The 18,275-nt window shown below is 41.1% G+C and overlaps 1 protein-coding gene across 1 annotated transcript in view; it reads left to right on the top strand.

The window, feature by feature from the left end:
• LOC130917917 (protocadherin-16-like) overlaps nt 1-18,275 on the top strand; it is a 231,571-nt gene that overhangs the window by 161,199 nt on the left and 52,097 nt on the right. Inside the window, exons 3-9 of the mRNA XM_057839694.1 lie at nt 1,416-1,604; nt 6,735-6,966; nt 7,070-7,306; nt 10,264-11,292; nt 13,912-14,099; nt 14,175-14,271; nt 15,839-15,996. Of these exons, the coding sequence (XP_057695677.1) occupies nt 1,416-1,604; nt 6,735-6,966; nt 7,070-7,306; nt 10,264-11,292; nt 13,912-14,099; nt 14,175-14,271; nt 15,839-15,996 (2,130 nt within the window). The remainder of the gene's footprint in view (nt 1-1,415; nt 1,605-6,734; nt 6,967-7,069; nt 7,307-10,263; nt 11,293-13,911; nt 14,100-14,174; nt 14,272-15,838; nt 15,997-18,275) is intronic.

Here is an 18,275-nt window from a genome sequence, read left to right as displayed (position 1 = left end):
GCTACTCTCAAGTTTAACCAGTTTGCATTCTTTTATTGCAATGTTTTTCCTTATTCAGATTTGTTTCAAGACTACAGTTACAGTTAGACCTCACTTTGATGGTTAATGCAGTTATTGCAATTTTGTTGTTTTATCACAATAGATTGGTTTACTTACATTTCAAAAACCAGAAGCCATTCATTTACGAATGTGATTGTACTTTAGTTTACATATTTAAATGTTCAGATATTAAGATTTGAATGAGGCTAAATAACATGCTTTTTCTCTCAAATATATTGTTATAATCATGTTTCAGATGTACTGTAATTATTTTCTGTAAAAAAAATAGATTTGGTGTTCAAAAAGTCTTTTTTCAAACTTGAGTCTTGAAAAAGAGGGGGTCGTCTTATAACCAACGCCGTCTCATATTCGGGCCAATATGGTACTGTCATGTACGAGACGGAGGACCCAGTTGCGTATCGCAGACACCGGATTTTATTGATGTTGACAGGCAAGGGAAAACTATCAGGTCAAGCTATAATGGCAAGTTGACATGCAGACATATGTTGAATAGCTGACGACCTGACACTGGATGTTGTCTGCTCGAGGCTTATATAGTCTTCTCAGTTATTCTTTATGACATAATAAAGGGCTTTGTGATGCATGAGTGTGAAGCAATATGATGAAACATTACTAGCTGAAACATTACACATGCAAGATGATGAAAGATTAATGGCTGAAACATCGTAATATAAATCCGCGTACTCGCGCTACAGTCACATGTATTAGGATTACAAGTGCGTGTACTTGTGTGTACTTTTACTTCGAGTATATGTACCTGTGTGCACTTGTACTTCAAGTGCCTGTATATATATATATATATATGTACTTGCATGTACTTGTATTACAAGAGTGTGTACTTGTACTGCAAGTGCATTTACATACAGTATTTGTACTACTGTAAATGTATGCGTACTTGCAGTACTTGAAGTACAAGCACCAGTACTCGTACTACAAGCACTCTCGTGTATTTGTATTGTAGTACGTGTACTCACATGTACTTGCAGTACAAGTATTTGTGTGTACTTCTAGTACAAGTACTAACGTGCTATAAGCATGCGTACTTGTGCTACAAGAACATATACTACAAGCACGTGTACTTGCATGTATTTGTACTAAAAGTATACCTACCAGTACAGCAAAGCTTCCAAAGCTTCTAGTTTCTGTTTGGAATGGAACATTGGTTTGATAACGTGGCTGGACAGACAGCCTAAATGGAAAGGAAAGAGATGTTGTTTACTTCAATATTTAGATTTTGGTTGCAGTACCATTTTTGGCCACCATTCTTACAGATTTCTCCTTTTTCTGTAAACTACAGCTTGACAGTCCAGAATAACTCATTTTATCTTACTCAACCACTCATGTTTTCTCCTCAGGTGCAAGCGACGGACGCTGACGGCGGCTCTTTTGGCTCCATTAGTTACTCCCTGAACCCGAGCCTGAACGGCGCGGTCACCTCCCAGTTCACCATTGACAAAGAGACGGGGGTCATCTGCACTCGCGCCGCGCTGGATCGGGATCAAGGCCAGAGCAGCTACGACTTCACGGTCACCGCCGTGGACGGGGTGAGTCGTGGACTGTAGGAAGAAATGACTTCATGTTTCTCGCTGAAGATGAACTCTTCTGCTGCCGTTGAAGGCTGTAGACGTCCAGTCTGTTTTAATTTAAAGTGCGTAAGACAGTAGAAAAAAAGTCTTAAAAAGCATTATTATGTGAATTAGAATCATATTTTGAGACAATTCGACTATATACAACAATTTGGCAAAGCGCAGATGACAAGAAATTAGTCTTTTAATCTGACGGTTAGCCACGCCTACCATCATAGGGCTCTAGCGTCCACAACAGGAGGATGACGTCGGCAGAGAAAGGTTTCATCTGTTTTACTATTCAGCCCATTGAGGAGGAATTATTAAGAACCAGGAAAATGCGACAAAGAGAGCCGCAAAATGTCATTGTTTCAGTCTCTCTACTCCAATATTTTTACAGGATATTCTTTTTATCCAAGTATTTTTCCCCAATAGCTAAATAAATAAATGGTATGGTTATGACAAATAACAGTCTTGTGCTAAAATGCATTTATTTAGTACGACATGGCAAAATTACTCCAAAATGGTCAAAACTGTCCACTTCACCTTTACTGTCGCATCTCCCGAACGATATTTTATGCCACCGTAGTTAGTCGGGCTTTTGTCATTTCCCTGCCACGACTTCGGAGAATGTAAAAAAATCAAGAGGCGTGACAGCTAGCCGACATGCTAACCCCAACCGAGTGATGTTTCAAAGTCTTCGAAACGAAAAATCACACAAAACTAGCCCGGAGCATTTCACACGGCGGTGGGGTTGTCGATTGTCTTCGCCGATCGGCAAACCTCCCGGCGGACTAAATACTTATTTGCCCCACTGTATATTTCCCTGCACTTGCTCACCGTGTTTTTATTCATTTCTTTTAGTGTTTCTGAATGCCAAAGTGTTGCACTTTTGAACTAATTAATTATTATTTTTTCAAGCTTTTTATCTGAGTTCTACATGATAAAATGTCTGAGTGATGCTCGTCCGAGACTGGTGATACCATACTTTTTGCTAGGGGTTGTATACAGTCACAAGCAACAAATGTGCGCGCAGGCTATCACCTCTTCACTCAGCTACGGGCTTTCTCATATGTGCGTGTGTGGGATTGGCGGAGTGTAAATAGCTCGCGTGCGGAAGTGCAAACTTCTCAATGCTTCCTGACTTTTAACTCATTTGCTCCCAAAACGTATAAATATGTTCTTTAGGGCCCGAGCACCAAAAGGTGCGAAGGCCCTATTGTTTTGCAAAGGATTATTATTATTCTTTCTCCATGGCAAATGAAAATGGCCCGTTAGGAGGTCTTAACATGCTCAAAAACTCACCAAAATTTGCATAAACACGCGGATTTGCGAAAATTTTGATAATGTGGCAACGTTGTGAAAAAATGTCAAAAAATGGCTCAGTGGCGCACCCTGCAATTAAAAAAAAAAAAAAAAAAGCCTCTCCATTTAGGTTTTTTCAACGTAGAGCGATGAAATTTGGGGAGTCGTTACCTTGTGCAAAAATGCTTCAAAAAGTCTCTTGCACCCATATTCCAAACCCAACAGGAAATCGGGTATTTTGGATTAAATATTGAAAAACATGCCATTTTTGTCAAAAACCAGGGTGCACGTTTGAGACGATTGCGCCGAGGCAGTTAGTTGGATCCTCCTCAAAATTGGTGAGACTCTTCATGAGACACAAGAGATGTTACGTTATTAAAACGGTGAGTTTTTCCATTCACGGGGCTGACCTGGGCGGAGTATCAAAATCGGGCTTATTTGGGGATTAGGGTTAGGGTTTAGGGTTAGGGCTTCTTCAGGGCAAATGAAAATGGCCAATTTGAAGTTCTGAACGTGCTCGAAAACTCACCAAAATTCGCACATATCAAAATGGTGATTTTTCATTCACGGGCCTGACCTGTGCGGGGTGTTTTTTTTTTTTTGCCGTTAAGGTTAGGGTTTAGGGTTAGGGTTATGGCTTAGGGTTCACACTCTGCTACTTCTTCTGTGGGAGAAAAATAATACTATGTACTTTTCAATGAAATATATTAGGGATAAAACTACTTCTGTGGGAGAAAAAAATACTATGTACTTTTCAATGAAATATATTAGGGATAAATTGGTTCATCTGATGACAGCAGTGAAGAACTGCTTTGACTCATTAAGGCTGTTGCTTCACACTCTGCTATTTCATCTGTGGAAGAAAAAAATGTATTTTAACACGATGTATTTGTCATCGTGCCAAAGTCGGACATTTTTTTGACAAAACACCAAATTCAGACAATGACTAATAACTCCGCCAAACATAGGTCAACCTTTTTCATATTTGGCATGTACGTGATGTATCCCAGCCTGAACTCGACTTCACTGAAATATCACCCATTAGGCCTAGCGCCCCTGCTGGAAACAGGAAATGGCCTTTTTTACAAGACCAACTCCTCCTGGAAGGGAAAAAAACCTAATCACCCCCCAAAAAAATCGACAAAAAGAAATTGGAGAAATCCACACAGGACTCCCGAGGGCCCGTTGCCTGCTTGCAGGGCTAGTTTTAATTGTTTCAGTGTCCCAAAAACGCATTTATACGTCTTTTACATTTTGTTTTTCACAAGAGACATTTCTAGGTTCTGATGCAACTTTGCTCCAAAGGACAACACAGAAAATCCATTTTAAAGCAATAAATCTCGCCACTGGAGGGCAGTAGCGCATTTGGTAAGAACTCGTATGGGACCATGAAAGGAAGTGAATGAAGAGAAATAGTCAGGAAACGGAAGTTGGAAGAAGTATGAAGTGTGAGAAAAACGTGGAGAACGATATAAAACCCCACACAAGTTCCCTAAGTGAATTCTGTTATAAGGTAGTGGTCACTACAAAAGAAAAATTAAAAAAAATCTATCTTGATGAGACAGGCGGTGATGAGGGGAAAAATTTACCGCCCAGCCGCGGCCACAACAGCGTCATCTCTCAGTTCAATAGTTTAGTTATGTGTAAATAAATTTTTACTTTGCCATCAAAAGCTCTATTTGTCTTGTTGTTTATGTTATTTTGTAGAAGGAAAACATTATTCGGATGTTTGGGATGTCACAAAAGCAAAAAATAAGCTGTGTTAAAATCAATGTTATTTTGAAATGTATGCTTAAAAAAAAAAAAAAAAAAAAAAAAGCTCAATTTCTGTTTTTTCATCAGAAATTGGAAAATTGCTCAAACTAAGCTATTATCTCATGATTTCTAAAGAATGGAAAAAGATATGAACTAACTTTTTTTTCCTGCTGAAATTCAATTCAATTCAATTTTATTTGTATAGCCCTGGATCACAACAACATTGTCTCAAAGGGCTTTGCAGAGGCAATATGATACACAATCAGAAACAGCAGATGAAATAAATAAAGGTCAAGTCCCGGGCATCCCCCATCCTTAAACCCTCAATGTCGTCAAGGAAAAACTCCAGAAACTCTTTGGGAGAAAATGAGAAACCTTGGGGAGTACCACAGTCAGGAGAGATCCACTCCCAGGACGGATAGACAGGAAGCCCCAGGACTGCTAATGGGAATTAGCAGGCAAAGTTACAGTCCGTAAAGATGCAGTGGAGTAAAGGAACAAGAAGAGGTCCATCTAGCCAGATGAGACGGGGGTAGCAACGAGGACGTCCATCCAGCAAGAGGTCCGGACAGTCAGGAGGCTGCAGCTGAAAAATGGGGAGGGGGGAAAGGGGACACCAGGTGACTAGTGATGAAGAGACTCGACAACTAGATATTAACATTGGAAAATAGAAATAAAGTAAGATAAGTGGTAGGTAGAGTGGGAAAAAGGAGATAGAACTCAGTGGCTGCACTTCCCTAAGCTTTATAGCTTCTAGTGCAGCTTAGACTAAACTTTGAGTCTACTCCGACTTCAACTAGCCTGACCATAAGCTTTGTTGAAAAGGAACGTTTTTAATCTAATCTTAAATGTGCAGACTGTCTCGGCTTCTTTAATATTAGCTGGAAGCTGATTCTATAAAACAGGGGCTTGGTGGCTAAAGGCTCTAGCCCCGACAGTACTTTTAGAAACCCTGGGAACTACCAGTAGACCTGCATTCTGAGAGCGGAGTGTTCTGTTGGGGCGGTATGGAACCAGAGCATCGGTGAGATAAGATGGCCCCAACCCATTAATGGTCTTAAATGTAAGAAGGAGGATTTTACATTTAATTCTCAACTCGACTGGAAGCCAGCGAAGGGCCTGGAGCACAGGGGTGATGTGCTCTCTTCTATTGCTTCCTGTTAAAAGTCTTGCTGCTGCGTTTTGGACTAGCTGAAGACCTTTTAGAGAACTTTTAGGACAAGCTGCAAGTAGGGAGTTACAGTAATCCAATCTCGATGTAACAAACGCGTGAATTCATTTTTCTGCATCGCTTTTAGATAAAATGAAAGAAGAGCGTCTAATCTTTCTTTTGGTGGGTTCCATGTTTATATAGCAAGAGAACTGAATTTTCTGTGGGCCTTGCCAAATCAGTCAAAATCCAGTAAAACGGCCGGGAAAATGCTCCGGTGAAAATGGCTGGGAGTGGATGAGTTAATCGGCTAGTTGTTAATGAATCGATTAAGCCAAAGTTGACAAACAATCAAAACTCCAATGTGGCCCTCGTTAATGACAACTTTGACACCCATGTACTAACGCGTCCCATACACCTAGCAATTCACCACGTGTTAGCGTTGCGGGTCACAGGCTAAAGACGTGATGACCGATCGTCAGGCGTGAGCATCCTAGTCCATTTATGTCAACTATTCCAAAGAAAATACAAAAAAATGACGGCCATGTTAAAACCATTAGACCAGAGGGGGGGTTAGAGAAATGTCCCAGCTGTCAGGCAGTAATGTTTTATTAGTTCGAACGGCTGCCTCCTTTGTTTTGGCCACCTGGTCCAAATGAAATGGCCGCATTGTATTCGCCGCAAATGAAAAGACCTCTCGGCCGGCAGGACGCTCCCGTGGGAGGCTATCAATCTGACCTGTTGGAAGTATTCTCCAAGGTCGCGCTATACATAGAATATTTTCAGCGAGGTTTATTTCTGGACCATTAATACGCTACGCTCGCAACGCTCCCGAGTGTTTGGTGATTTATCCGACGTGACGGTAGAAATAACAAGAGGGCTTTTTATGTCTCGGACAGGGAGGACTGAGCACGCTGGCCTACGTGAAGGTAGATCTGCTGGACGTGAACGATAACAGACCTGCTTTTTACCCGCTGAGCTACGCCGTCAGTCTCAGCTCGCAGAGCGCCCCCGGGACTTCCGTGGTCCGGGTGATCGCCAAAGACGCCGACGCGGGAGAGAACGGGCGGATTACGTACAGGACCGTATCCGGAGGGTCTTCACCGTACTTCACCCTCAACAAAGACACGGGTCTGTGTATTGAAAAGTTCATTTTTTAATGGCTACGTTAACTTTTCAGATTGTTTTTTATGCTGCGATTGGGCTGGAAACTGTCTTTCTTGTTTTTGCGCAGGTGTGATCTCGCTGTCTCGGTCCGTCCACGGCAAGGCCAACACGGTCATACCGATGGTGATCTCCGCCCAGGACGGCGGCGGTCTGACCGCCCCGGTGAACGCCAAGGTCAACATCAGCGTGGTGGCGGGTGCGGTGGCGCCCCCCGTGTTCGAACAGACGCACTACTACTTCACAGTTCCCGAGGATGTTTTGCAAGGGACTGTCGTGGGCAACGTCCTGGCCAAGAGTAAGACAGGTAAATACTCAAACAGTATTTGTCTAGTGTTGTTTAGTTATTATGTGACCAAAAGCACATGGTCCCAGTTGAAGCCTGGGACTGTGCGTATTTTTGAATGAGACCAAGATTGAGCTTTTTGGCAGCAAACACTCTAAGTGGGTCTGGCGTGCCATGAAAGATGCACATGCTGAAAAGCACCTCATACCCACTGTGAAGTATGGTGGTGGGTCATTGATGCTGTGGGGCTGTTTTGCTTCCAAAGGCCCTGGGAACCTTTTTAGGGTGCATGGCATCATGAATGCTTTGAAATACCAGGACATTTGAAATCAAAATCTGTTGCCCTCTGCCCGAAAGCTGAAGATGGGTCGTCACTGGGTCTTTCAGCGAGACAATGACCCTAAACATATGACCAAATCTACACAGAAATGGTTCACCAGACACAAACTCAAGCTCCTCCCATGGCCATCTCAGTCCCCAAACCTAGTTTTGTTGGCAAAAGGGGGTTGTACAAAGTATTAACACCAGGGGTGTCAATAATTGTGACACACATTATTTAAAGTCAAATAATTTTTTCTTTATGTGGGATTTTTTCCCCACTGAATGAATGCACTTGTACTGAAGGTTGGATTTTTCTCTTTTTTTTCCATTAAGGTCCCATATTATTTGAATTTCAAAAAATTTATTAGAAGCTAAAAAAATACATCTTTTTCAGGGGTGCCAATAATTATGGAGGGCACTGTAAGTCGCACCAGCCATAAAATGCCCAACGCAGAGAAAAAAAAACATATACAAATCGCACCGGAGTATAAGTCGCATTTTTGGGGGAAATTTACCTGATAAAATCCAACACATAGAACAGACATATCATCTTGAAAGGCAATTTAATATAAAAAATACAATGGAGAACAACATGCTGAATACGTGTACAGTGTACAGTGAATGAACAACTAAATGCGAATATACTGTCCTCACCAGGACGCTACGGCTCGGTCCTGGCTATTCAGCGGGCTAAACTCCCAAATGACGATGCTGGACGTCCGTATAATTTGCTGAATCAATTTCGTCCTCGCTACCAAAACGGTTCGCATCGACGTAAATAAATGATAATTAGGTGCTTTTACAGCAATGACATGACACAAACTGTTAGCATGCGTTCGCTAGCATTAGCGCATCGTTCAAACAACCACACAACTGGCTCTAAGTGTCCGATCGCGGGTGGAAAACACACAACAACAACAGAAAAGATGATACACACAGGCGTTGCCTATGTAGAGCTATTTTACAAGCATAAACAATGAACGTAGGTTCGCAGCAGAGTTTCTCTCTCGCTAACTCGCCCATTCAGTCAGAGCTACGTAGCTGTCGGTCTTCCTCTGGCGTGTGAGCGCTCGTCTTCACGTAAACAAGTGCAAGTGCGCCCCACGTGGGCGTGAAAACGCCACAAACTAAAAGCATGCATTTCAATATAAAAAAGTCAAGAATACAATTGAACACACATTGCCTAAGGCAGAACGCGAACGTGGCCATAGCTATTAAGTTATTAAGATAACTATAGCATAAAGAGCATGATAACAGTAACATGATATCATAATTAGAGATGTCGATCAGGTCCGATCACCTCATTTTCAAAGTATCGGAATCGGCAAAAAAATATCGGACATGCCTTTTTTTAATATATATAGATTTTTTAATTAAATCGTTTTCTAATTGTATTTAACGTTACAGACATAATATGTTACACTCATCCAGAGTCTTTAGTTTAGGCTTAAGGTAGGGTTATCAAATTTATCCCGATAACGGCGGTATTTTTTAAAAAATGTATCACGTTAAAATATCTAACGCAATTAATGCATGCGCTGCACGACCCACTCACGCATTGTCGCGCTCAGTCTGTAATGGCGCCATTTTCCCTATATAGAGAGCTTAAAGGCAGCGTAAAATGAGTAGAGTGAATTTTGGCAGCCTTTGGAGCCTTTTTTTAATTGGCTAAAGCCTTACAATCCCTCACCCTATGATTAGAAATATTGTGGGAAGCAATGTGGGGAAGAAAGGTAGTAATTGATCTTTTTCTTAACACCCTATGTTATTTTCCAACACAGAGAAGATATATCAATTGGTACCACTACGCACAGTCGTGGTTGCACTTCGCATCATGCATTTGGGCAGAAGTTAAATGGCTAGAGTATCATTTACTGAAAGCTCAACAAATACACTAGATGGCAATATTTAGTCTCAATATACAAAGTCACATTTATCCTTTAAGAATTACACGTCTTTCTATCCGTGGATCCCTCTCACAGAAAGAATGTTAATAATGTAAATGCCATCTTGAGGATTTATTGTCATTATAAACAAATACAGTACTTATGTACTGTATGTTGAATGTATATATTCGTCCGATTTTTATTCATGTTTTTCTTAATGCATTGCCAAAATGTATATGATCGGGAAAATTATCGGGAATGATTGGAATTGAATCGGGAGCAAAAAAAAACATGATCGGAACAACCCTAATCATAACGTGCTCATTATTTCACACATAAGTCGCTCCTGAGTATAAGTTGCACCCCCAGCCAAAGTACGAAAAAAACTGTGACTTATAGTCCGAAAAATACGGTAATTGGTATAATGAGGTCATGTGAATATTGTTGTGACGTCTCATTGGTGGAATCGGTAGAGTTACCCCGGTTTTCATAGTTTAGTCAACGAATACTCAAGCAGTTTTGATCTAGTTTAAGTTGACAGCGTACGGTCCAGATTCAGGTTATCCAGAAGATAAATCCATTTAGAAGAGTGCCAACATACACACTTAGCTCTGAATTGACATCATTCACAAATTCCATTTCTTAAATGTGTTTACACATTCGTATTCCCAGGCTTTACGCAAGCAGGAAATTGATAAATGACATGCTTAAGTGCTTTCACAGCAGCAATGCTAACTTCTGCTTTGTGTCCGTTCCCTGTCGTCCTGCCAGGCTCTCCCAGAGACATGGCCTACACCATCAGTTCTGGGGACCCCACAGGGTACTTTACAGTTGATCCAGACACGGGGACTCTGCGGACCAGTCTCTCCCTGGACCACGAAGCTCAACCGACGCTCGACTTGGAAGTGCAAGTCCGTACCGGGAATCCCCCGGCTTTCGGCCAGACTCGCGTTCACGTCACCGTCGAGGACGTCAACGACAACCCGCCCGTGTTCCTTCCCTCGTCTTCGGAGTCTCTGATGCTACCCGAACAAACAGAAATGGGGACCGTGGTGTATCGCGTACAAGCTGAGGACAGAGACTCCGGTGTCAACGGACAATTGTCCTTTGATTTATCATCTACGAGTGAGAACCAGAGAGCTTTCAGCATAGAACGCAACAGCGGAGAGATACGATTGGTTGGCGCTCTCAACTATGAGAGCATCCCACGGTATGATCTCCAAGTTATTGCCAAAGATGCTGGAGTACCTCAGCTCAGTGCGACCTTTATGCTAGTGGTTCACGTCCAAGCGGAGAATAACCAGGGACCTGTGTTTGATACTCTGAGCTACAGAGTCGAGCTAAAAGAAGGAACGCCAATTAATACTCGCTTCCTGCGAGTGCGAGCGCTTAACAGAGAATCAACCGGCTCTGGTTACTTCAGTTCTCTTTCTTATCACCTGCGACCGGATAGCGACGCGGCCAGTTTTGCCATCGCTTCGGACAGCGGTTGGCTCTTTGTGAAGAGCGCCCTGGACCGAGAAGTTAAGGACATGTATCTCCTGACCGTGCTAGCCAGCGCTGGTGACGGACAGCTCAAAAAGACCGGCAGCGCCACCGTCAGGATATCCGTCACGGATGAGAACGACAACCCTCCTCGGCTGACGCGCGCTAGAATCTTCATGACCGTGAGGGAAAACCTGCCGGCAGGGACGGGCTTCGGTCACGTGTTGGCGACGGATCGCGACAGCGGCTCCAACGGACGAATCAGTTACCGCCTGCTGCACTCTGATCGGAACTTCCAGATCAATTCGCATACAGGTCATACCTTCATTTTCTTTCGAACAAAAGACAGGGTAGTAGGGGTGGGAACGTCTGGGTAGCTCACGTTACGATACGATTTGCGATACAAGGTTCACGCTAACGACGATCTCACAATATGGCGATACAAAAATTATCGATACGTGGGTCAGAAAGTACTATATAAGTAATAAACAGGAAAAACAAGCTGTTTTCATCCTTCTGGTGTGAATAGAATTGAGTTTATCGCTACTAGATGTTCAATTCATTTCCACCGGAACGGATTGGACATCTATGGAGGTCAGATTCATTTTGGGGTGTTTCAAGTCTTGATTTTTGGTCATTTCTGGGTCCCATTCCGAGTACTATCTGGACAGCTCGCCAGTTGGAGGACAAAAAATACATAAAAATATATCAATTTAGAGTCTTCAAACAGCCCTGGAAGCATGCTTTAGATAAGTTTGGAATCCAGTCCTCTTGACTGGGGCGCAGATGTACTACTGCCACGACCCCCCGAGATGTTTACTGTATATCGCTGTCAAATCCCAGCAGATACTGTCATGATTTTAAAGCATCGGGTCACAACCGGGCCAGTCGCTTTTAGTTCTTAGCTGCGAGGCTGCAAATCAGCGATGCTAATGTTCTCGTATGACACATTTATGACATGTTTCCCCCCTCGCAGAACATTTCAATTATTCAGAAATAAAATCAATTAAAGCTAAAATTGCATCTCCCCCCATCGTAGTGAATAATACTCGCTGCGGCGACAGCGCTCTAATTAGCCTGCTGACTCTGTTAGTTTGAGGGAGGAGACACATACTCTTGATTTGCGAGGGCTTTTTTGCAACGTGTCATGTCTCGACAGCATCTGTCAAGCTCGGATCTGCAGGATGCAGATGTTCTACAATGTATGATACTCACGCGTTAGCAGGCCCCCCTGACTTGTACGGTGCGTGAGCACTAATAAGTTTGTTTTTGGTATTCCTTTTAATTTATGTCTTAGACTTTTAGATGAAAATACATTCTAGTCTTAGTCATATTTTATCCATTCATCTATTCATCCACTGCCTAATCCGGGATTGGGTCGCAGGGGAAGCAGCTTGAGCAGGGAAGCCCAGACTTCCCTCTCCACAGCCACTTCAACAGCTCCTTAGGTGAGATCCCAAGGCGTTCCCAGGCCAGCCGAGAGACATAGACTCTTCAGTGTGTCCTGTGTCGTCCCCGGGGCCTCCCGCCGGTGGGACATGCCCGGAACACCTCTCCAGGGAGAGGCGTCCAGGAGGCATTTGAACCACCTCAACAGGTTCCTCTTAATGCGGAGGAGTAGCGTCTCGACACCAAGTTCCACCCGGATGACCAAGTTTCTCACCCTATCTCTAAGGGAGAACCCGGACACCCTGCGGAGGAAACTCATTTTTGCTGCTTGTATCCGGGATCATGTTCTTTCGGTCATGACCCGCAGCTGTTGACAATAAGTGAGGGTAGGAACATAGACCGTCTGGTAAATTGGCTCAGCTCCCTCTTCACCACTACGGACCGGTGCAGAGTCCGCATCACTGCAGACGCTGGACCGATCCGGCTGTTGTTCTACCGCTCCCTCCTGCCCTCACTGGTAATTCTTGGGTTTTTGTTCACCCTCCACTTTGGGGCAGGACCTCATCCCCAATCCGGAGAGGGCACAACACCCTTTTCCGACTGAGGACCATGGTCTTAAATTTAAAGGCGCTGATCTTCATCCCGACCGCTTCACACTCTGCTGCGAACTGCTCCAATGAGAGTTGGAGGTCATGGCTTGATGAAGCCAACAGCACCACATCATCTGCAAAAAGCAGAGATGCAATGGTTAGGCCACCTAACCGGACACCCTCAACGCTTTGGCTGCGCCTAGAAATTCTGTTCATTAAAATTATGAACTAGCAGTACAATGTTTTCAAAAAATTATAGGACGCCACTAGTTGTAATCTTTATGAGGACACTTGCCAATGCAAAGCTAATGTTAATGCTAACGTGAATGCTATGCTGATGCATTCACGAGCGCTAAATTTAGAAAAATTATTGAGTTAAATTAGGTGTGTGATGATCACTAAGCAAATACCTTTAAAGGCTAAAGTTTACTAAAGCACTTTGAAAACATTGTGTTAGGTTTTTCGACTAGTCTTATTTTAGTCACTTCAAGCTTTCCAACAATTTCAAATATACAAGCTAATGCTAACGGGAATGCTATGCTAACACTACGAGTTACATTTACTGTAGTGTGGGATGATCACTCAGTACATACCCTTGAAGGCTAAAGTAACATTGCAAGATAAGAAAGCTAATCTTACCATGTGTTTCAAAGCAAGCAAGCCTGGAGCGACACCTAGCTTAAAGGACATTGGCGAATGTGTGTGTCTGTAGTTGTAGTTGGGCAATGGACGTCACATGAGTGGCGTAACCCAACACGGCGAAGATGTAACCTTACAAACTACACTTATGTCGCATTGCCCTCTCGTTCTACTCTCGTCAAACGAAAATTGCCCATGGTCTCGTCGTGTCACAGTCACCTAAGACGCGTTTTTAGCTAGTCATCGTCTGTAAAAATATATTCGTCAACAAAATGTTTAAACGATGACATTGACAAAGCTTCACATCTGCTTTCAGGTGAGATGAGCACCAGGGCCACTTTGGACAGGGAGCAGCAGTCCAGCTACCAGCTAGCCGTGGTTGTGCAGGACGGAGGCTCACCTTCACGTAGCGCTACCGGTACAGTCTTCATTAGCGTGCTGGATGACAATGACAACACCCCGGTATTTGTCAACAGCCATCTGGGGAAGAAGCTCATCTTACAGGTGATGCAACAAGAAAGAAAAGACAAAAGTGAATTCAATTATGGTGTCATTATTTGATGTTTGTCTGGTTAACAGGTGTCAGAGGGTCAGTCCTCTGGGGTCCTACTGGGCACGGTACAAGCCAAAGACCCTGACGAAGGAGAGAATGGCACCGTAATCTACTCTTTGTCAGGTACAGTTGTAAATTTGCGAGAACGCAGTTCAGAATGCTCACTGAGGTTATAAAAAATACCTAGCCTGCCTGACATATACCTTGTAGCTCACTCATACAGGATACATACAGACTCATTTTGAGATCGGTTCCGTAAAACCAGAAGTGCATACGCTACTGTCCTTGGCTCATGTTCGTGTCCGTTGTCGCATTTGTGCAATCGCCCCCTCCCAATCAAAATGATGCTGTCAATGGCAGCCAATGAACTAACAAGGAAATGACCCCACAGTGTCCCAAATCAAACAAGAAGTGACATCCATCAACAGAAAGTGTCCAGGACATGACTCTAACTCAACAAATACTGACCTGGAAATGCCTCGTCATAAAGAGGAAGTGATACAAAACCTGGAGGAACTTACCTGGAATGCCCCAAAATGAACAGGAAGTGACATCAAATCAACAAGTGACGAAGACATACCTCAAAATTAACAAGGCTATGCTGATTAACAGAAAGTGGCTCTAAATGCCCCCAAATCAATAGGCAGTGACCCAATATCAATAGGAAGTGTCCCCAAATCAACAGGAATAGTCTGATATCAACAAGTAGGGTCCCCGAAATGTCCCCACATCAACAGGAAGTCCTGACCTGATATCAACAGAATATGTCCCCAAATTTTCCCCAAAACAATAGAAAGTGACCCAATATCAACAGGATGTGTCCCCGAGATGTCCTCAAATCAACTTGAGGTGACCTGATTGCAATAGGACGTGTCCCCGAAATTTACCCATAACACAGGAATTGAACTGATATCTACATGAAGTGTCCCCAAAATGTCCCAAAATCAACATGAAGTGACCTGATATCAACAGGTCATGTCCCCAAAATGTCCCAAAATCAACAGGAAGTGACCTGATATCAACAGGAAGTGTCCCCGAAATGTCCTCAGATTAACAGAAAGTGGCTCTAAATGCCCCCAAATCAATAGGGAGTGACCCAATATAAATAGGAAGTGTCCCCAAATCAACAGGAATAGTCTGATATCAACAAGTAGGGTCCCCGAAATGTCCCTGAATTAACAAGAAGTGAACCAATATCAACAGGTAGTGTCCCCGAAATGTCCCCAAATCAACAGGAAGTCCTGACCTGATATCAACAGAACATGTCCCCAAATTTTCCCCAAAACAATAGAAAGTGACCCAATATCAACAGGATGTGTCCCTGAAATGTCCTCAAATCAACTTGAGGTGACCTGATTGCAATAGTACGTGTCCCTGAAACTTACCCATAACACAGGAATTGAACTGATATCTACATGAAGTGTCCCCGAAATGTCACAAAATCAACAGGAAGTGACCTGATATCAACAGGACATGTCCCCAAAATGTCCCCAAATCAACAGGAAGTGTCCCCGAAATGTCCCCAGATTAACAGGAAGTGACTCTTAATGTCCCAAAATCAACTTTTTTTTAAAATAGATTTGAGTGTGATGGGGGCGGCAACTTCACCGAGGTTAAAAAATGGACTTCTTCAAGAAATTTTGAGAGAAAAACTCACAGAGTGAAACGCTAAACTTTTGGGTTTTTACAGGTCCGAGGGCCGAGCGCTTCTTCCTGAACCCCAACACGGGCGAACTGCACTCCTCGTCGCCCCTCAGCCACTCGGAGCGCCCCGAGTACGCCTTGACGGTGACGGCTAGCGATCGAGGACTTCCGCCTCGCAGCGCCTCCTGCTCCCTCGCCGTCCAGGTCAGAACCCGAGTTGGAACCCGGCCAGACTAAACATCACGTGTGTGGTTGCCACATCTGCGGGACCCCACAAACACGCATGTGAAATTTTTGCACACATCTGATATTTATCACTAATAGACGTCCAATCCATTTGAAGTGGGAGGCCTGGCAGCCAATGAGTTAACTCGTAAACCAGAGAAGAAAACCGACACCGAGGAAGGAACGTATCGGTTCCAGGAAAACGGAGTTGCCAGATAAACAAATTTATCGCTGACTTTTTCCCCTAAGATTTAAAGACATAATTATTTAATAATCAGATGATACAGCGGTGTGTTGTTCTTGCCTGCCGATGCGTTTATTTTACGCCCTTTAATCATCTTTTGGCCATTACGTTCCAAGTCGCTCGACGTCCGTCGCTGGAACGACTCACTTTTTCCATCTAATGTGGAAGCAATTTATAGCTTGTCGTATCGTCGAGGCTTACTTACTGCGGTGCGCTTCCTCTATGATGCAATAGTTCTAATGTAAATTACTGCTAGCTTTTATGATTATACATTTTCATGTATAACATATTATAGCTACAAGTGATTTATAGCAGCCCAAACATTAGTTTCACAAGTGACTTGAATGTGGGTGGACGTGATGACTGAAAAGTCCATTTTTGGCAAATTTTTAGGACTTTTTAGACAAACTCTCAAGGAATTTGGACAAATGGGCAGTCGTCAGAAAAGGAAGATTAACCCTTTCATGCACGAAATATGAATTATTACAGCACTCGTATTGGACAGAGGTCTCAAACTTGAGGCTCAGGGGCTGATTGCGGTTTGCAGAACAATATTTTGTGGCCCCCAGTTTGACATCCAACTCCAGCCATTGAAAATTGGGATGAAAAAATATATATACATAAATTTGTGTTTTTATTTTTCACTTTTTTTTTTTTTTTTTTTTTTCCATTGTTTAAATAATTTTTTATTTATTTATTTGTTTTTAAATAATAAGAAAACATAAATCAAAAAATAGCCATGGGTGATAATATAATAGTTCAAAAAAATAAAAACTTTAAATACATGTATTAGAACAATTTTTAATCATTGAAAAAAAGCCACGGGTGATAAAAAAAAAATATATAAATACTTCCAAATGAAATTAAATGAATAATAATTTTTAAAAAAATAATGAAATAATGAGAATAATAATAACATGAAAACAAATTGGAATAATTGAAAAAAAAAAAAAAACAACCTTAAATTAAAAAAAAAAATAAAAGCCATGGGTAATAAAATAATGGATAAATAATTCTAAATGAAATTAAATAACTGAATGAAATAAAAACTTTAAATATATTAAAATAATTTGTAATAAAAAAATAAAAAAAATAAAAAAACGAAAGGTCATAAAAAATACTTCAAAATGAAATTAAATAAATAAATGTAATAAATTAAATGATTATGTTAAAACAAATTGGAATAGTTGAAAAACATAAAAATAAGAACAAAATAAGCCATGGGATATAAAAAATATAGATAAATAATTCTGAATGAAATGAAATAACTGAATAAAATAAAAACTTTAAATTACCATATTAAAACAATTTGTAATAATTGAAAAAAATAAAAAATTTAGCAAAAGCCATTGGTGATAAAAAAAAAAAAACTATATAAATAATTCTCAATTAAATAAATAAATAAAATAAAACTTTAGATATTTAAAAACAATTTGTAATAAATGAAAGATAAAAATAAAAAATACAAAACGTAAATTTAAAAAAGGAAATGGGTGATAAAAATATACATAAATACATCAAATTGAAAAAATATTTTTTATTTTTTAAATGTAAAAAATTAAATAAATATGCTAAAACAAATTGGAATAATTGAAAAAATAAAAATAAGAAAACTTATGGGTGATAAAAAAATATATTTGATGAAATAAAATAAATAGATAAAATAAAAACTTTAAATAAATATATTAAAACAAATTGTAATAATTGATTTTAAAAAATAATAAGAAAATGTGAAATAAAAAAAGCCATGGGAGATTAAAATACATACATATATGATACAAAACGAAACTAAATAAAGAAATAAAATAAAAACTTTAAATAAATATATTAAAGCAATTTGTCATAATTGGAAAAAACAAAACAAAACAAAAAACGTGAAATTAAAAAAAAAAGCCATGGGTAATAAAAAAATATAATTAATCCTAAATGGAATTAGATAAATAAATAAAATAAAAACTTTAAATAAATATATAAAAACCATTTTTAATAAGTCAAAAAAGAAAACGTAAATTTA

Source organism: Corythoichthys intestinalis, chromosome 6, assembly GCF_030265065.1.
Source record: "Corythoichthys intestinalis isolate RoL2023-P3 chromosome 6, ASM3026506v1, whole genome shotgun sequence".
In the NCBI taxonomy this organism is placed as follows: Eukaryota; Metazoa; Chordata; class Actinopteri; order Syngnathiformes; family Syngnathidae; genus Corythoichthys; species Corythoichthys intestinalis.
Note: the sequence above shows the minus strand (reverse complement) of the source record. Positions and strands in the feature narration are given on the sequence as shown.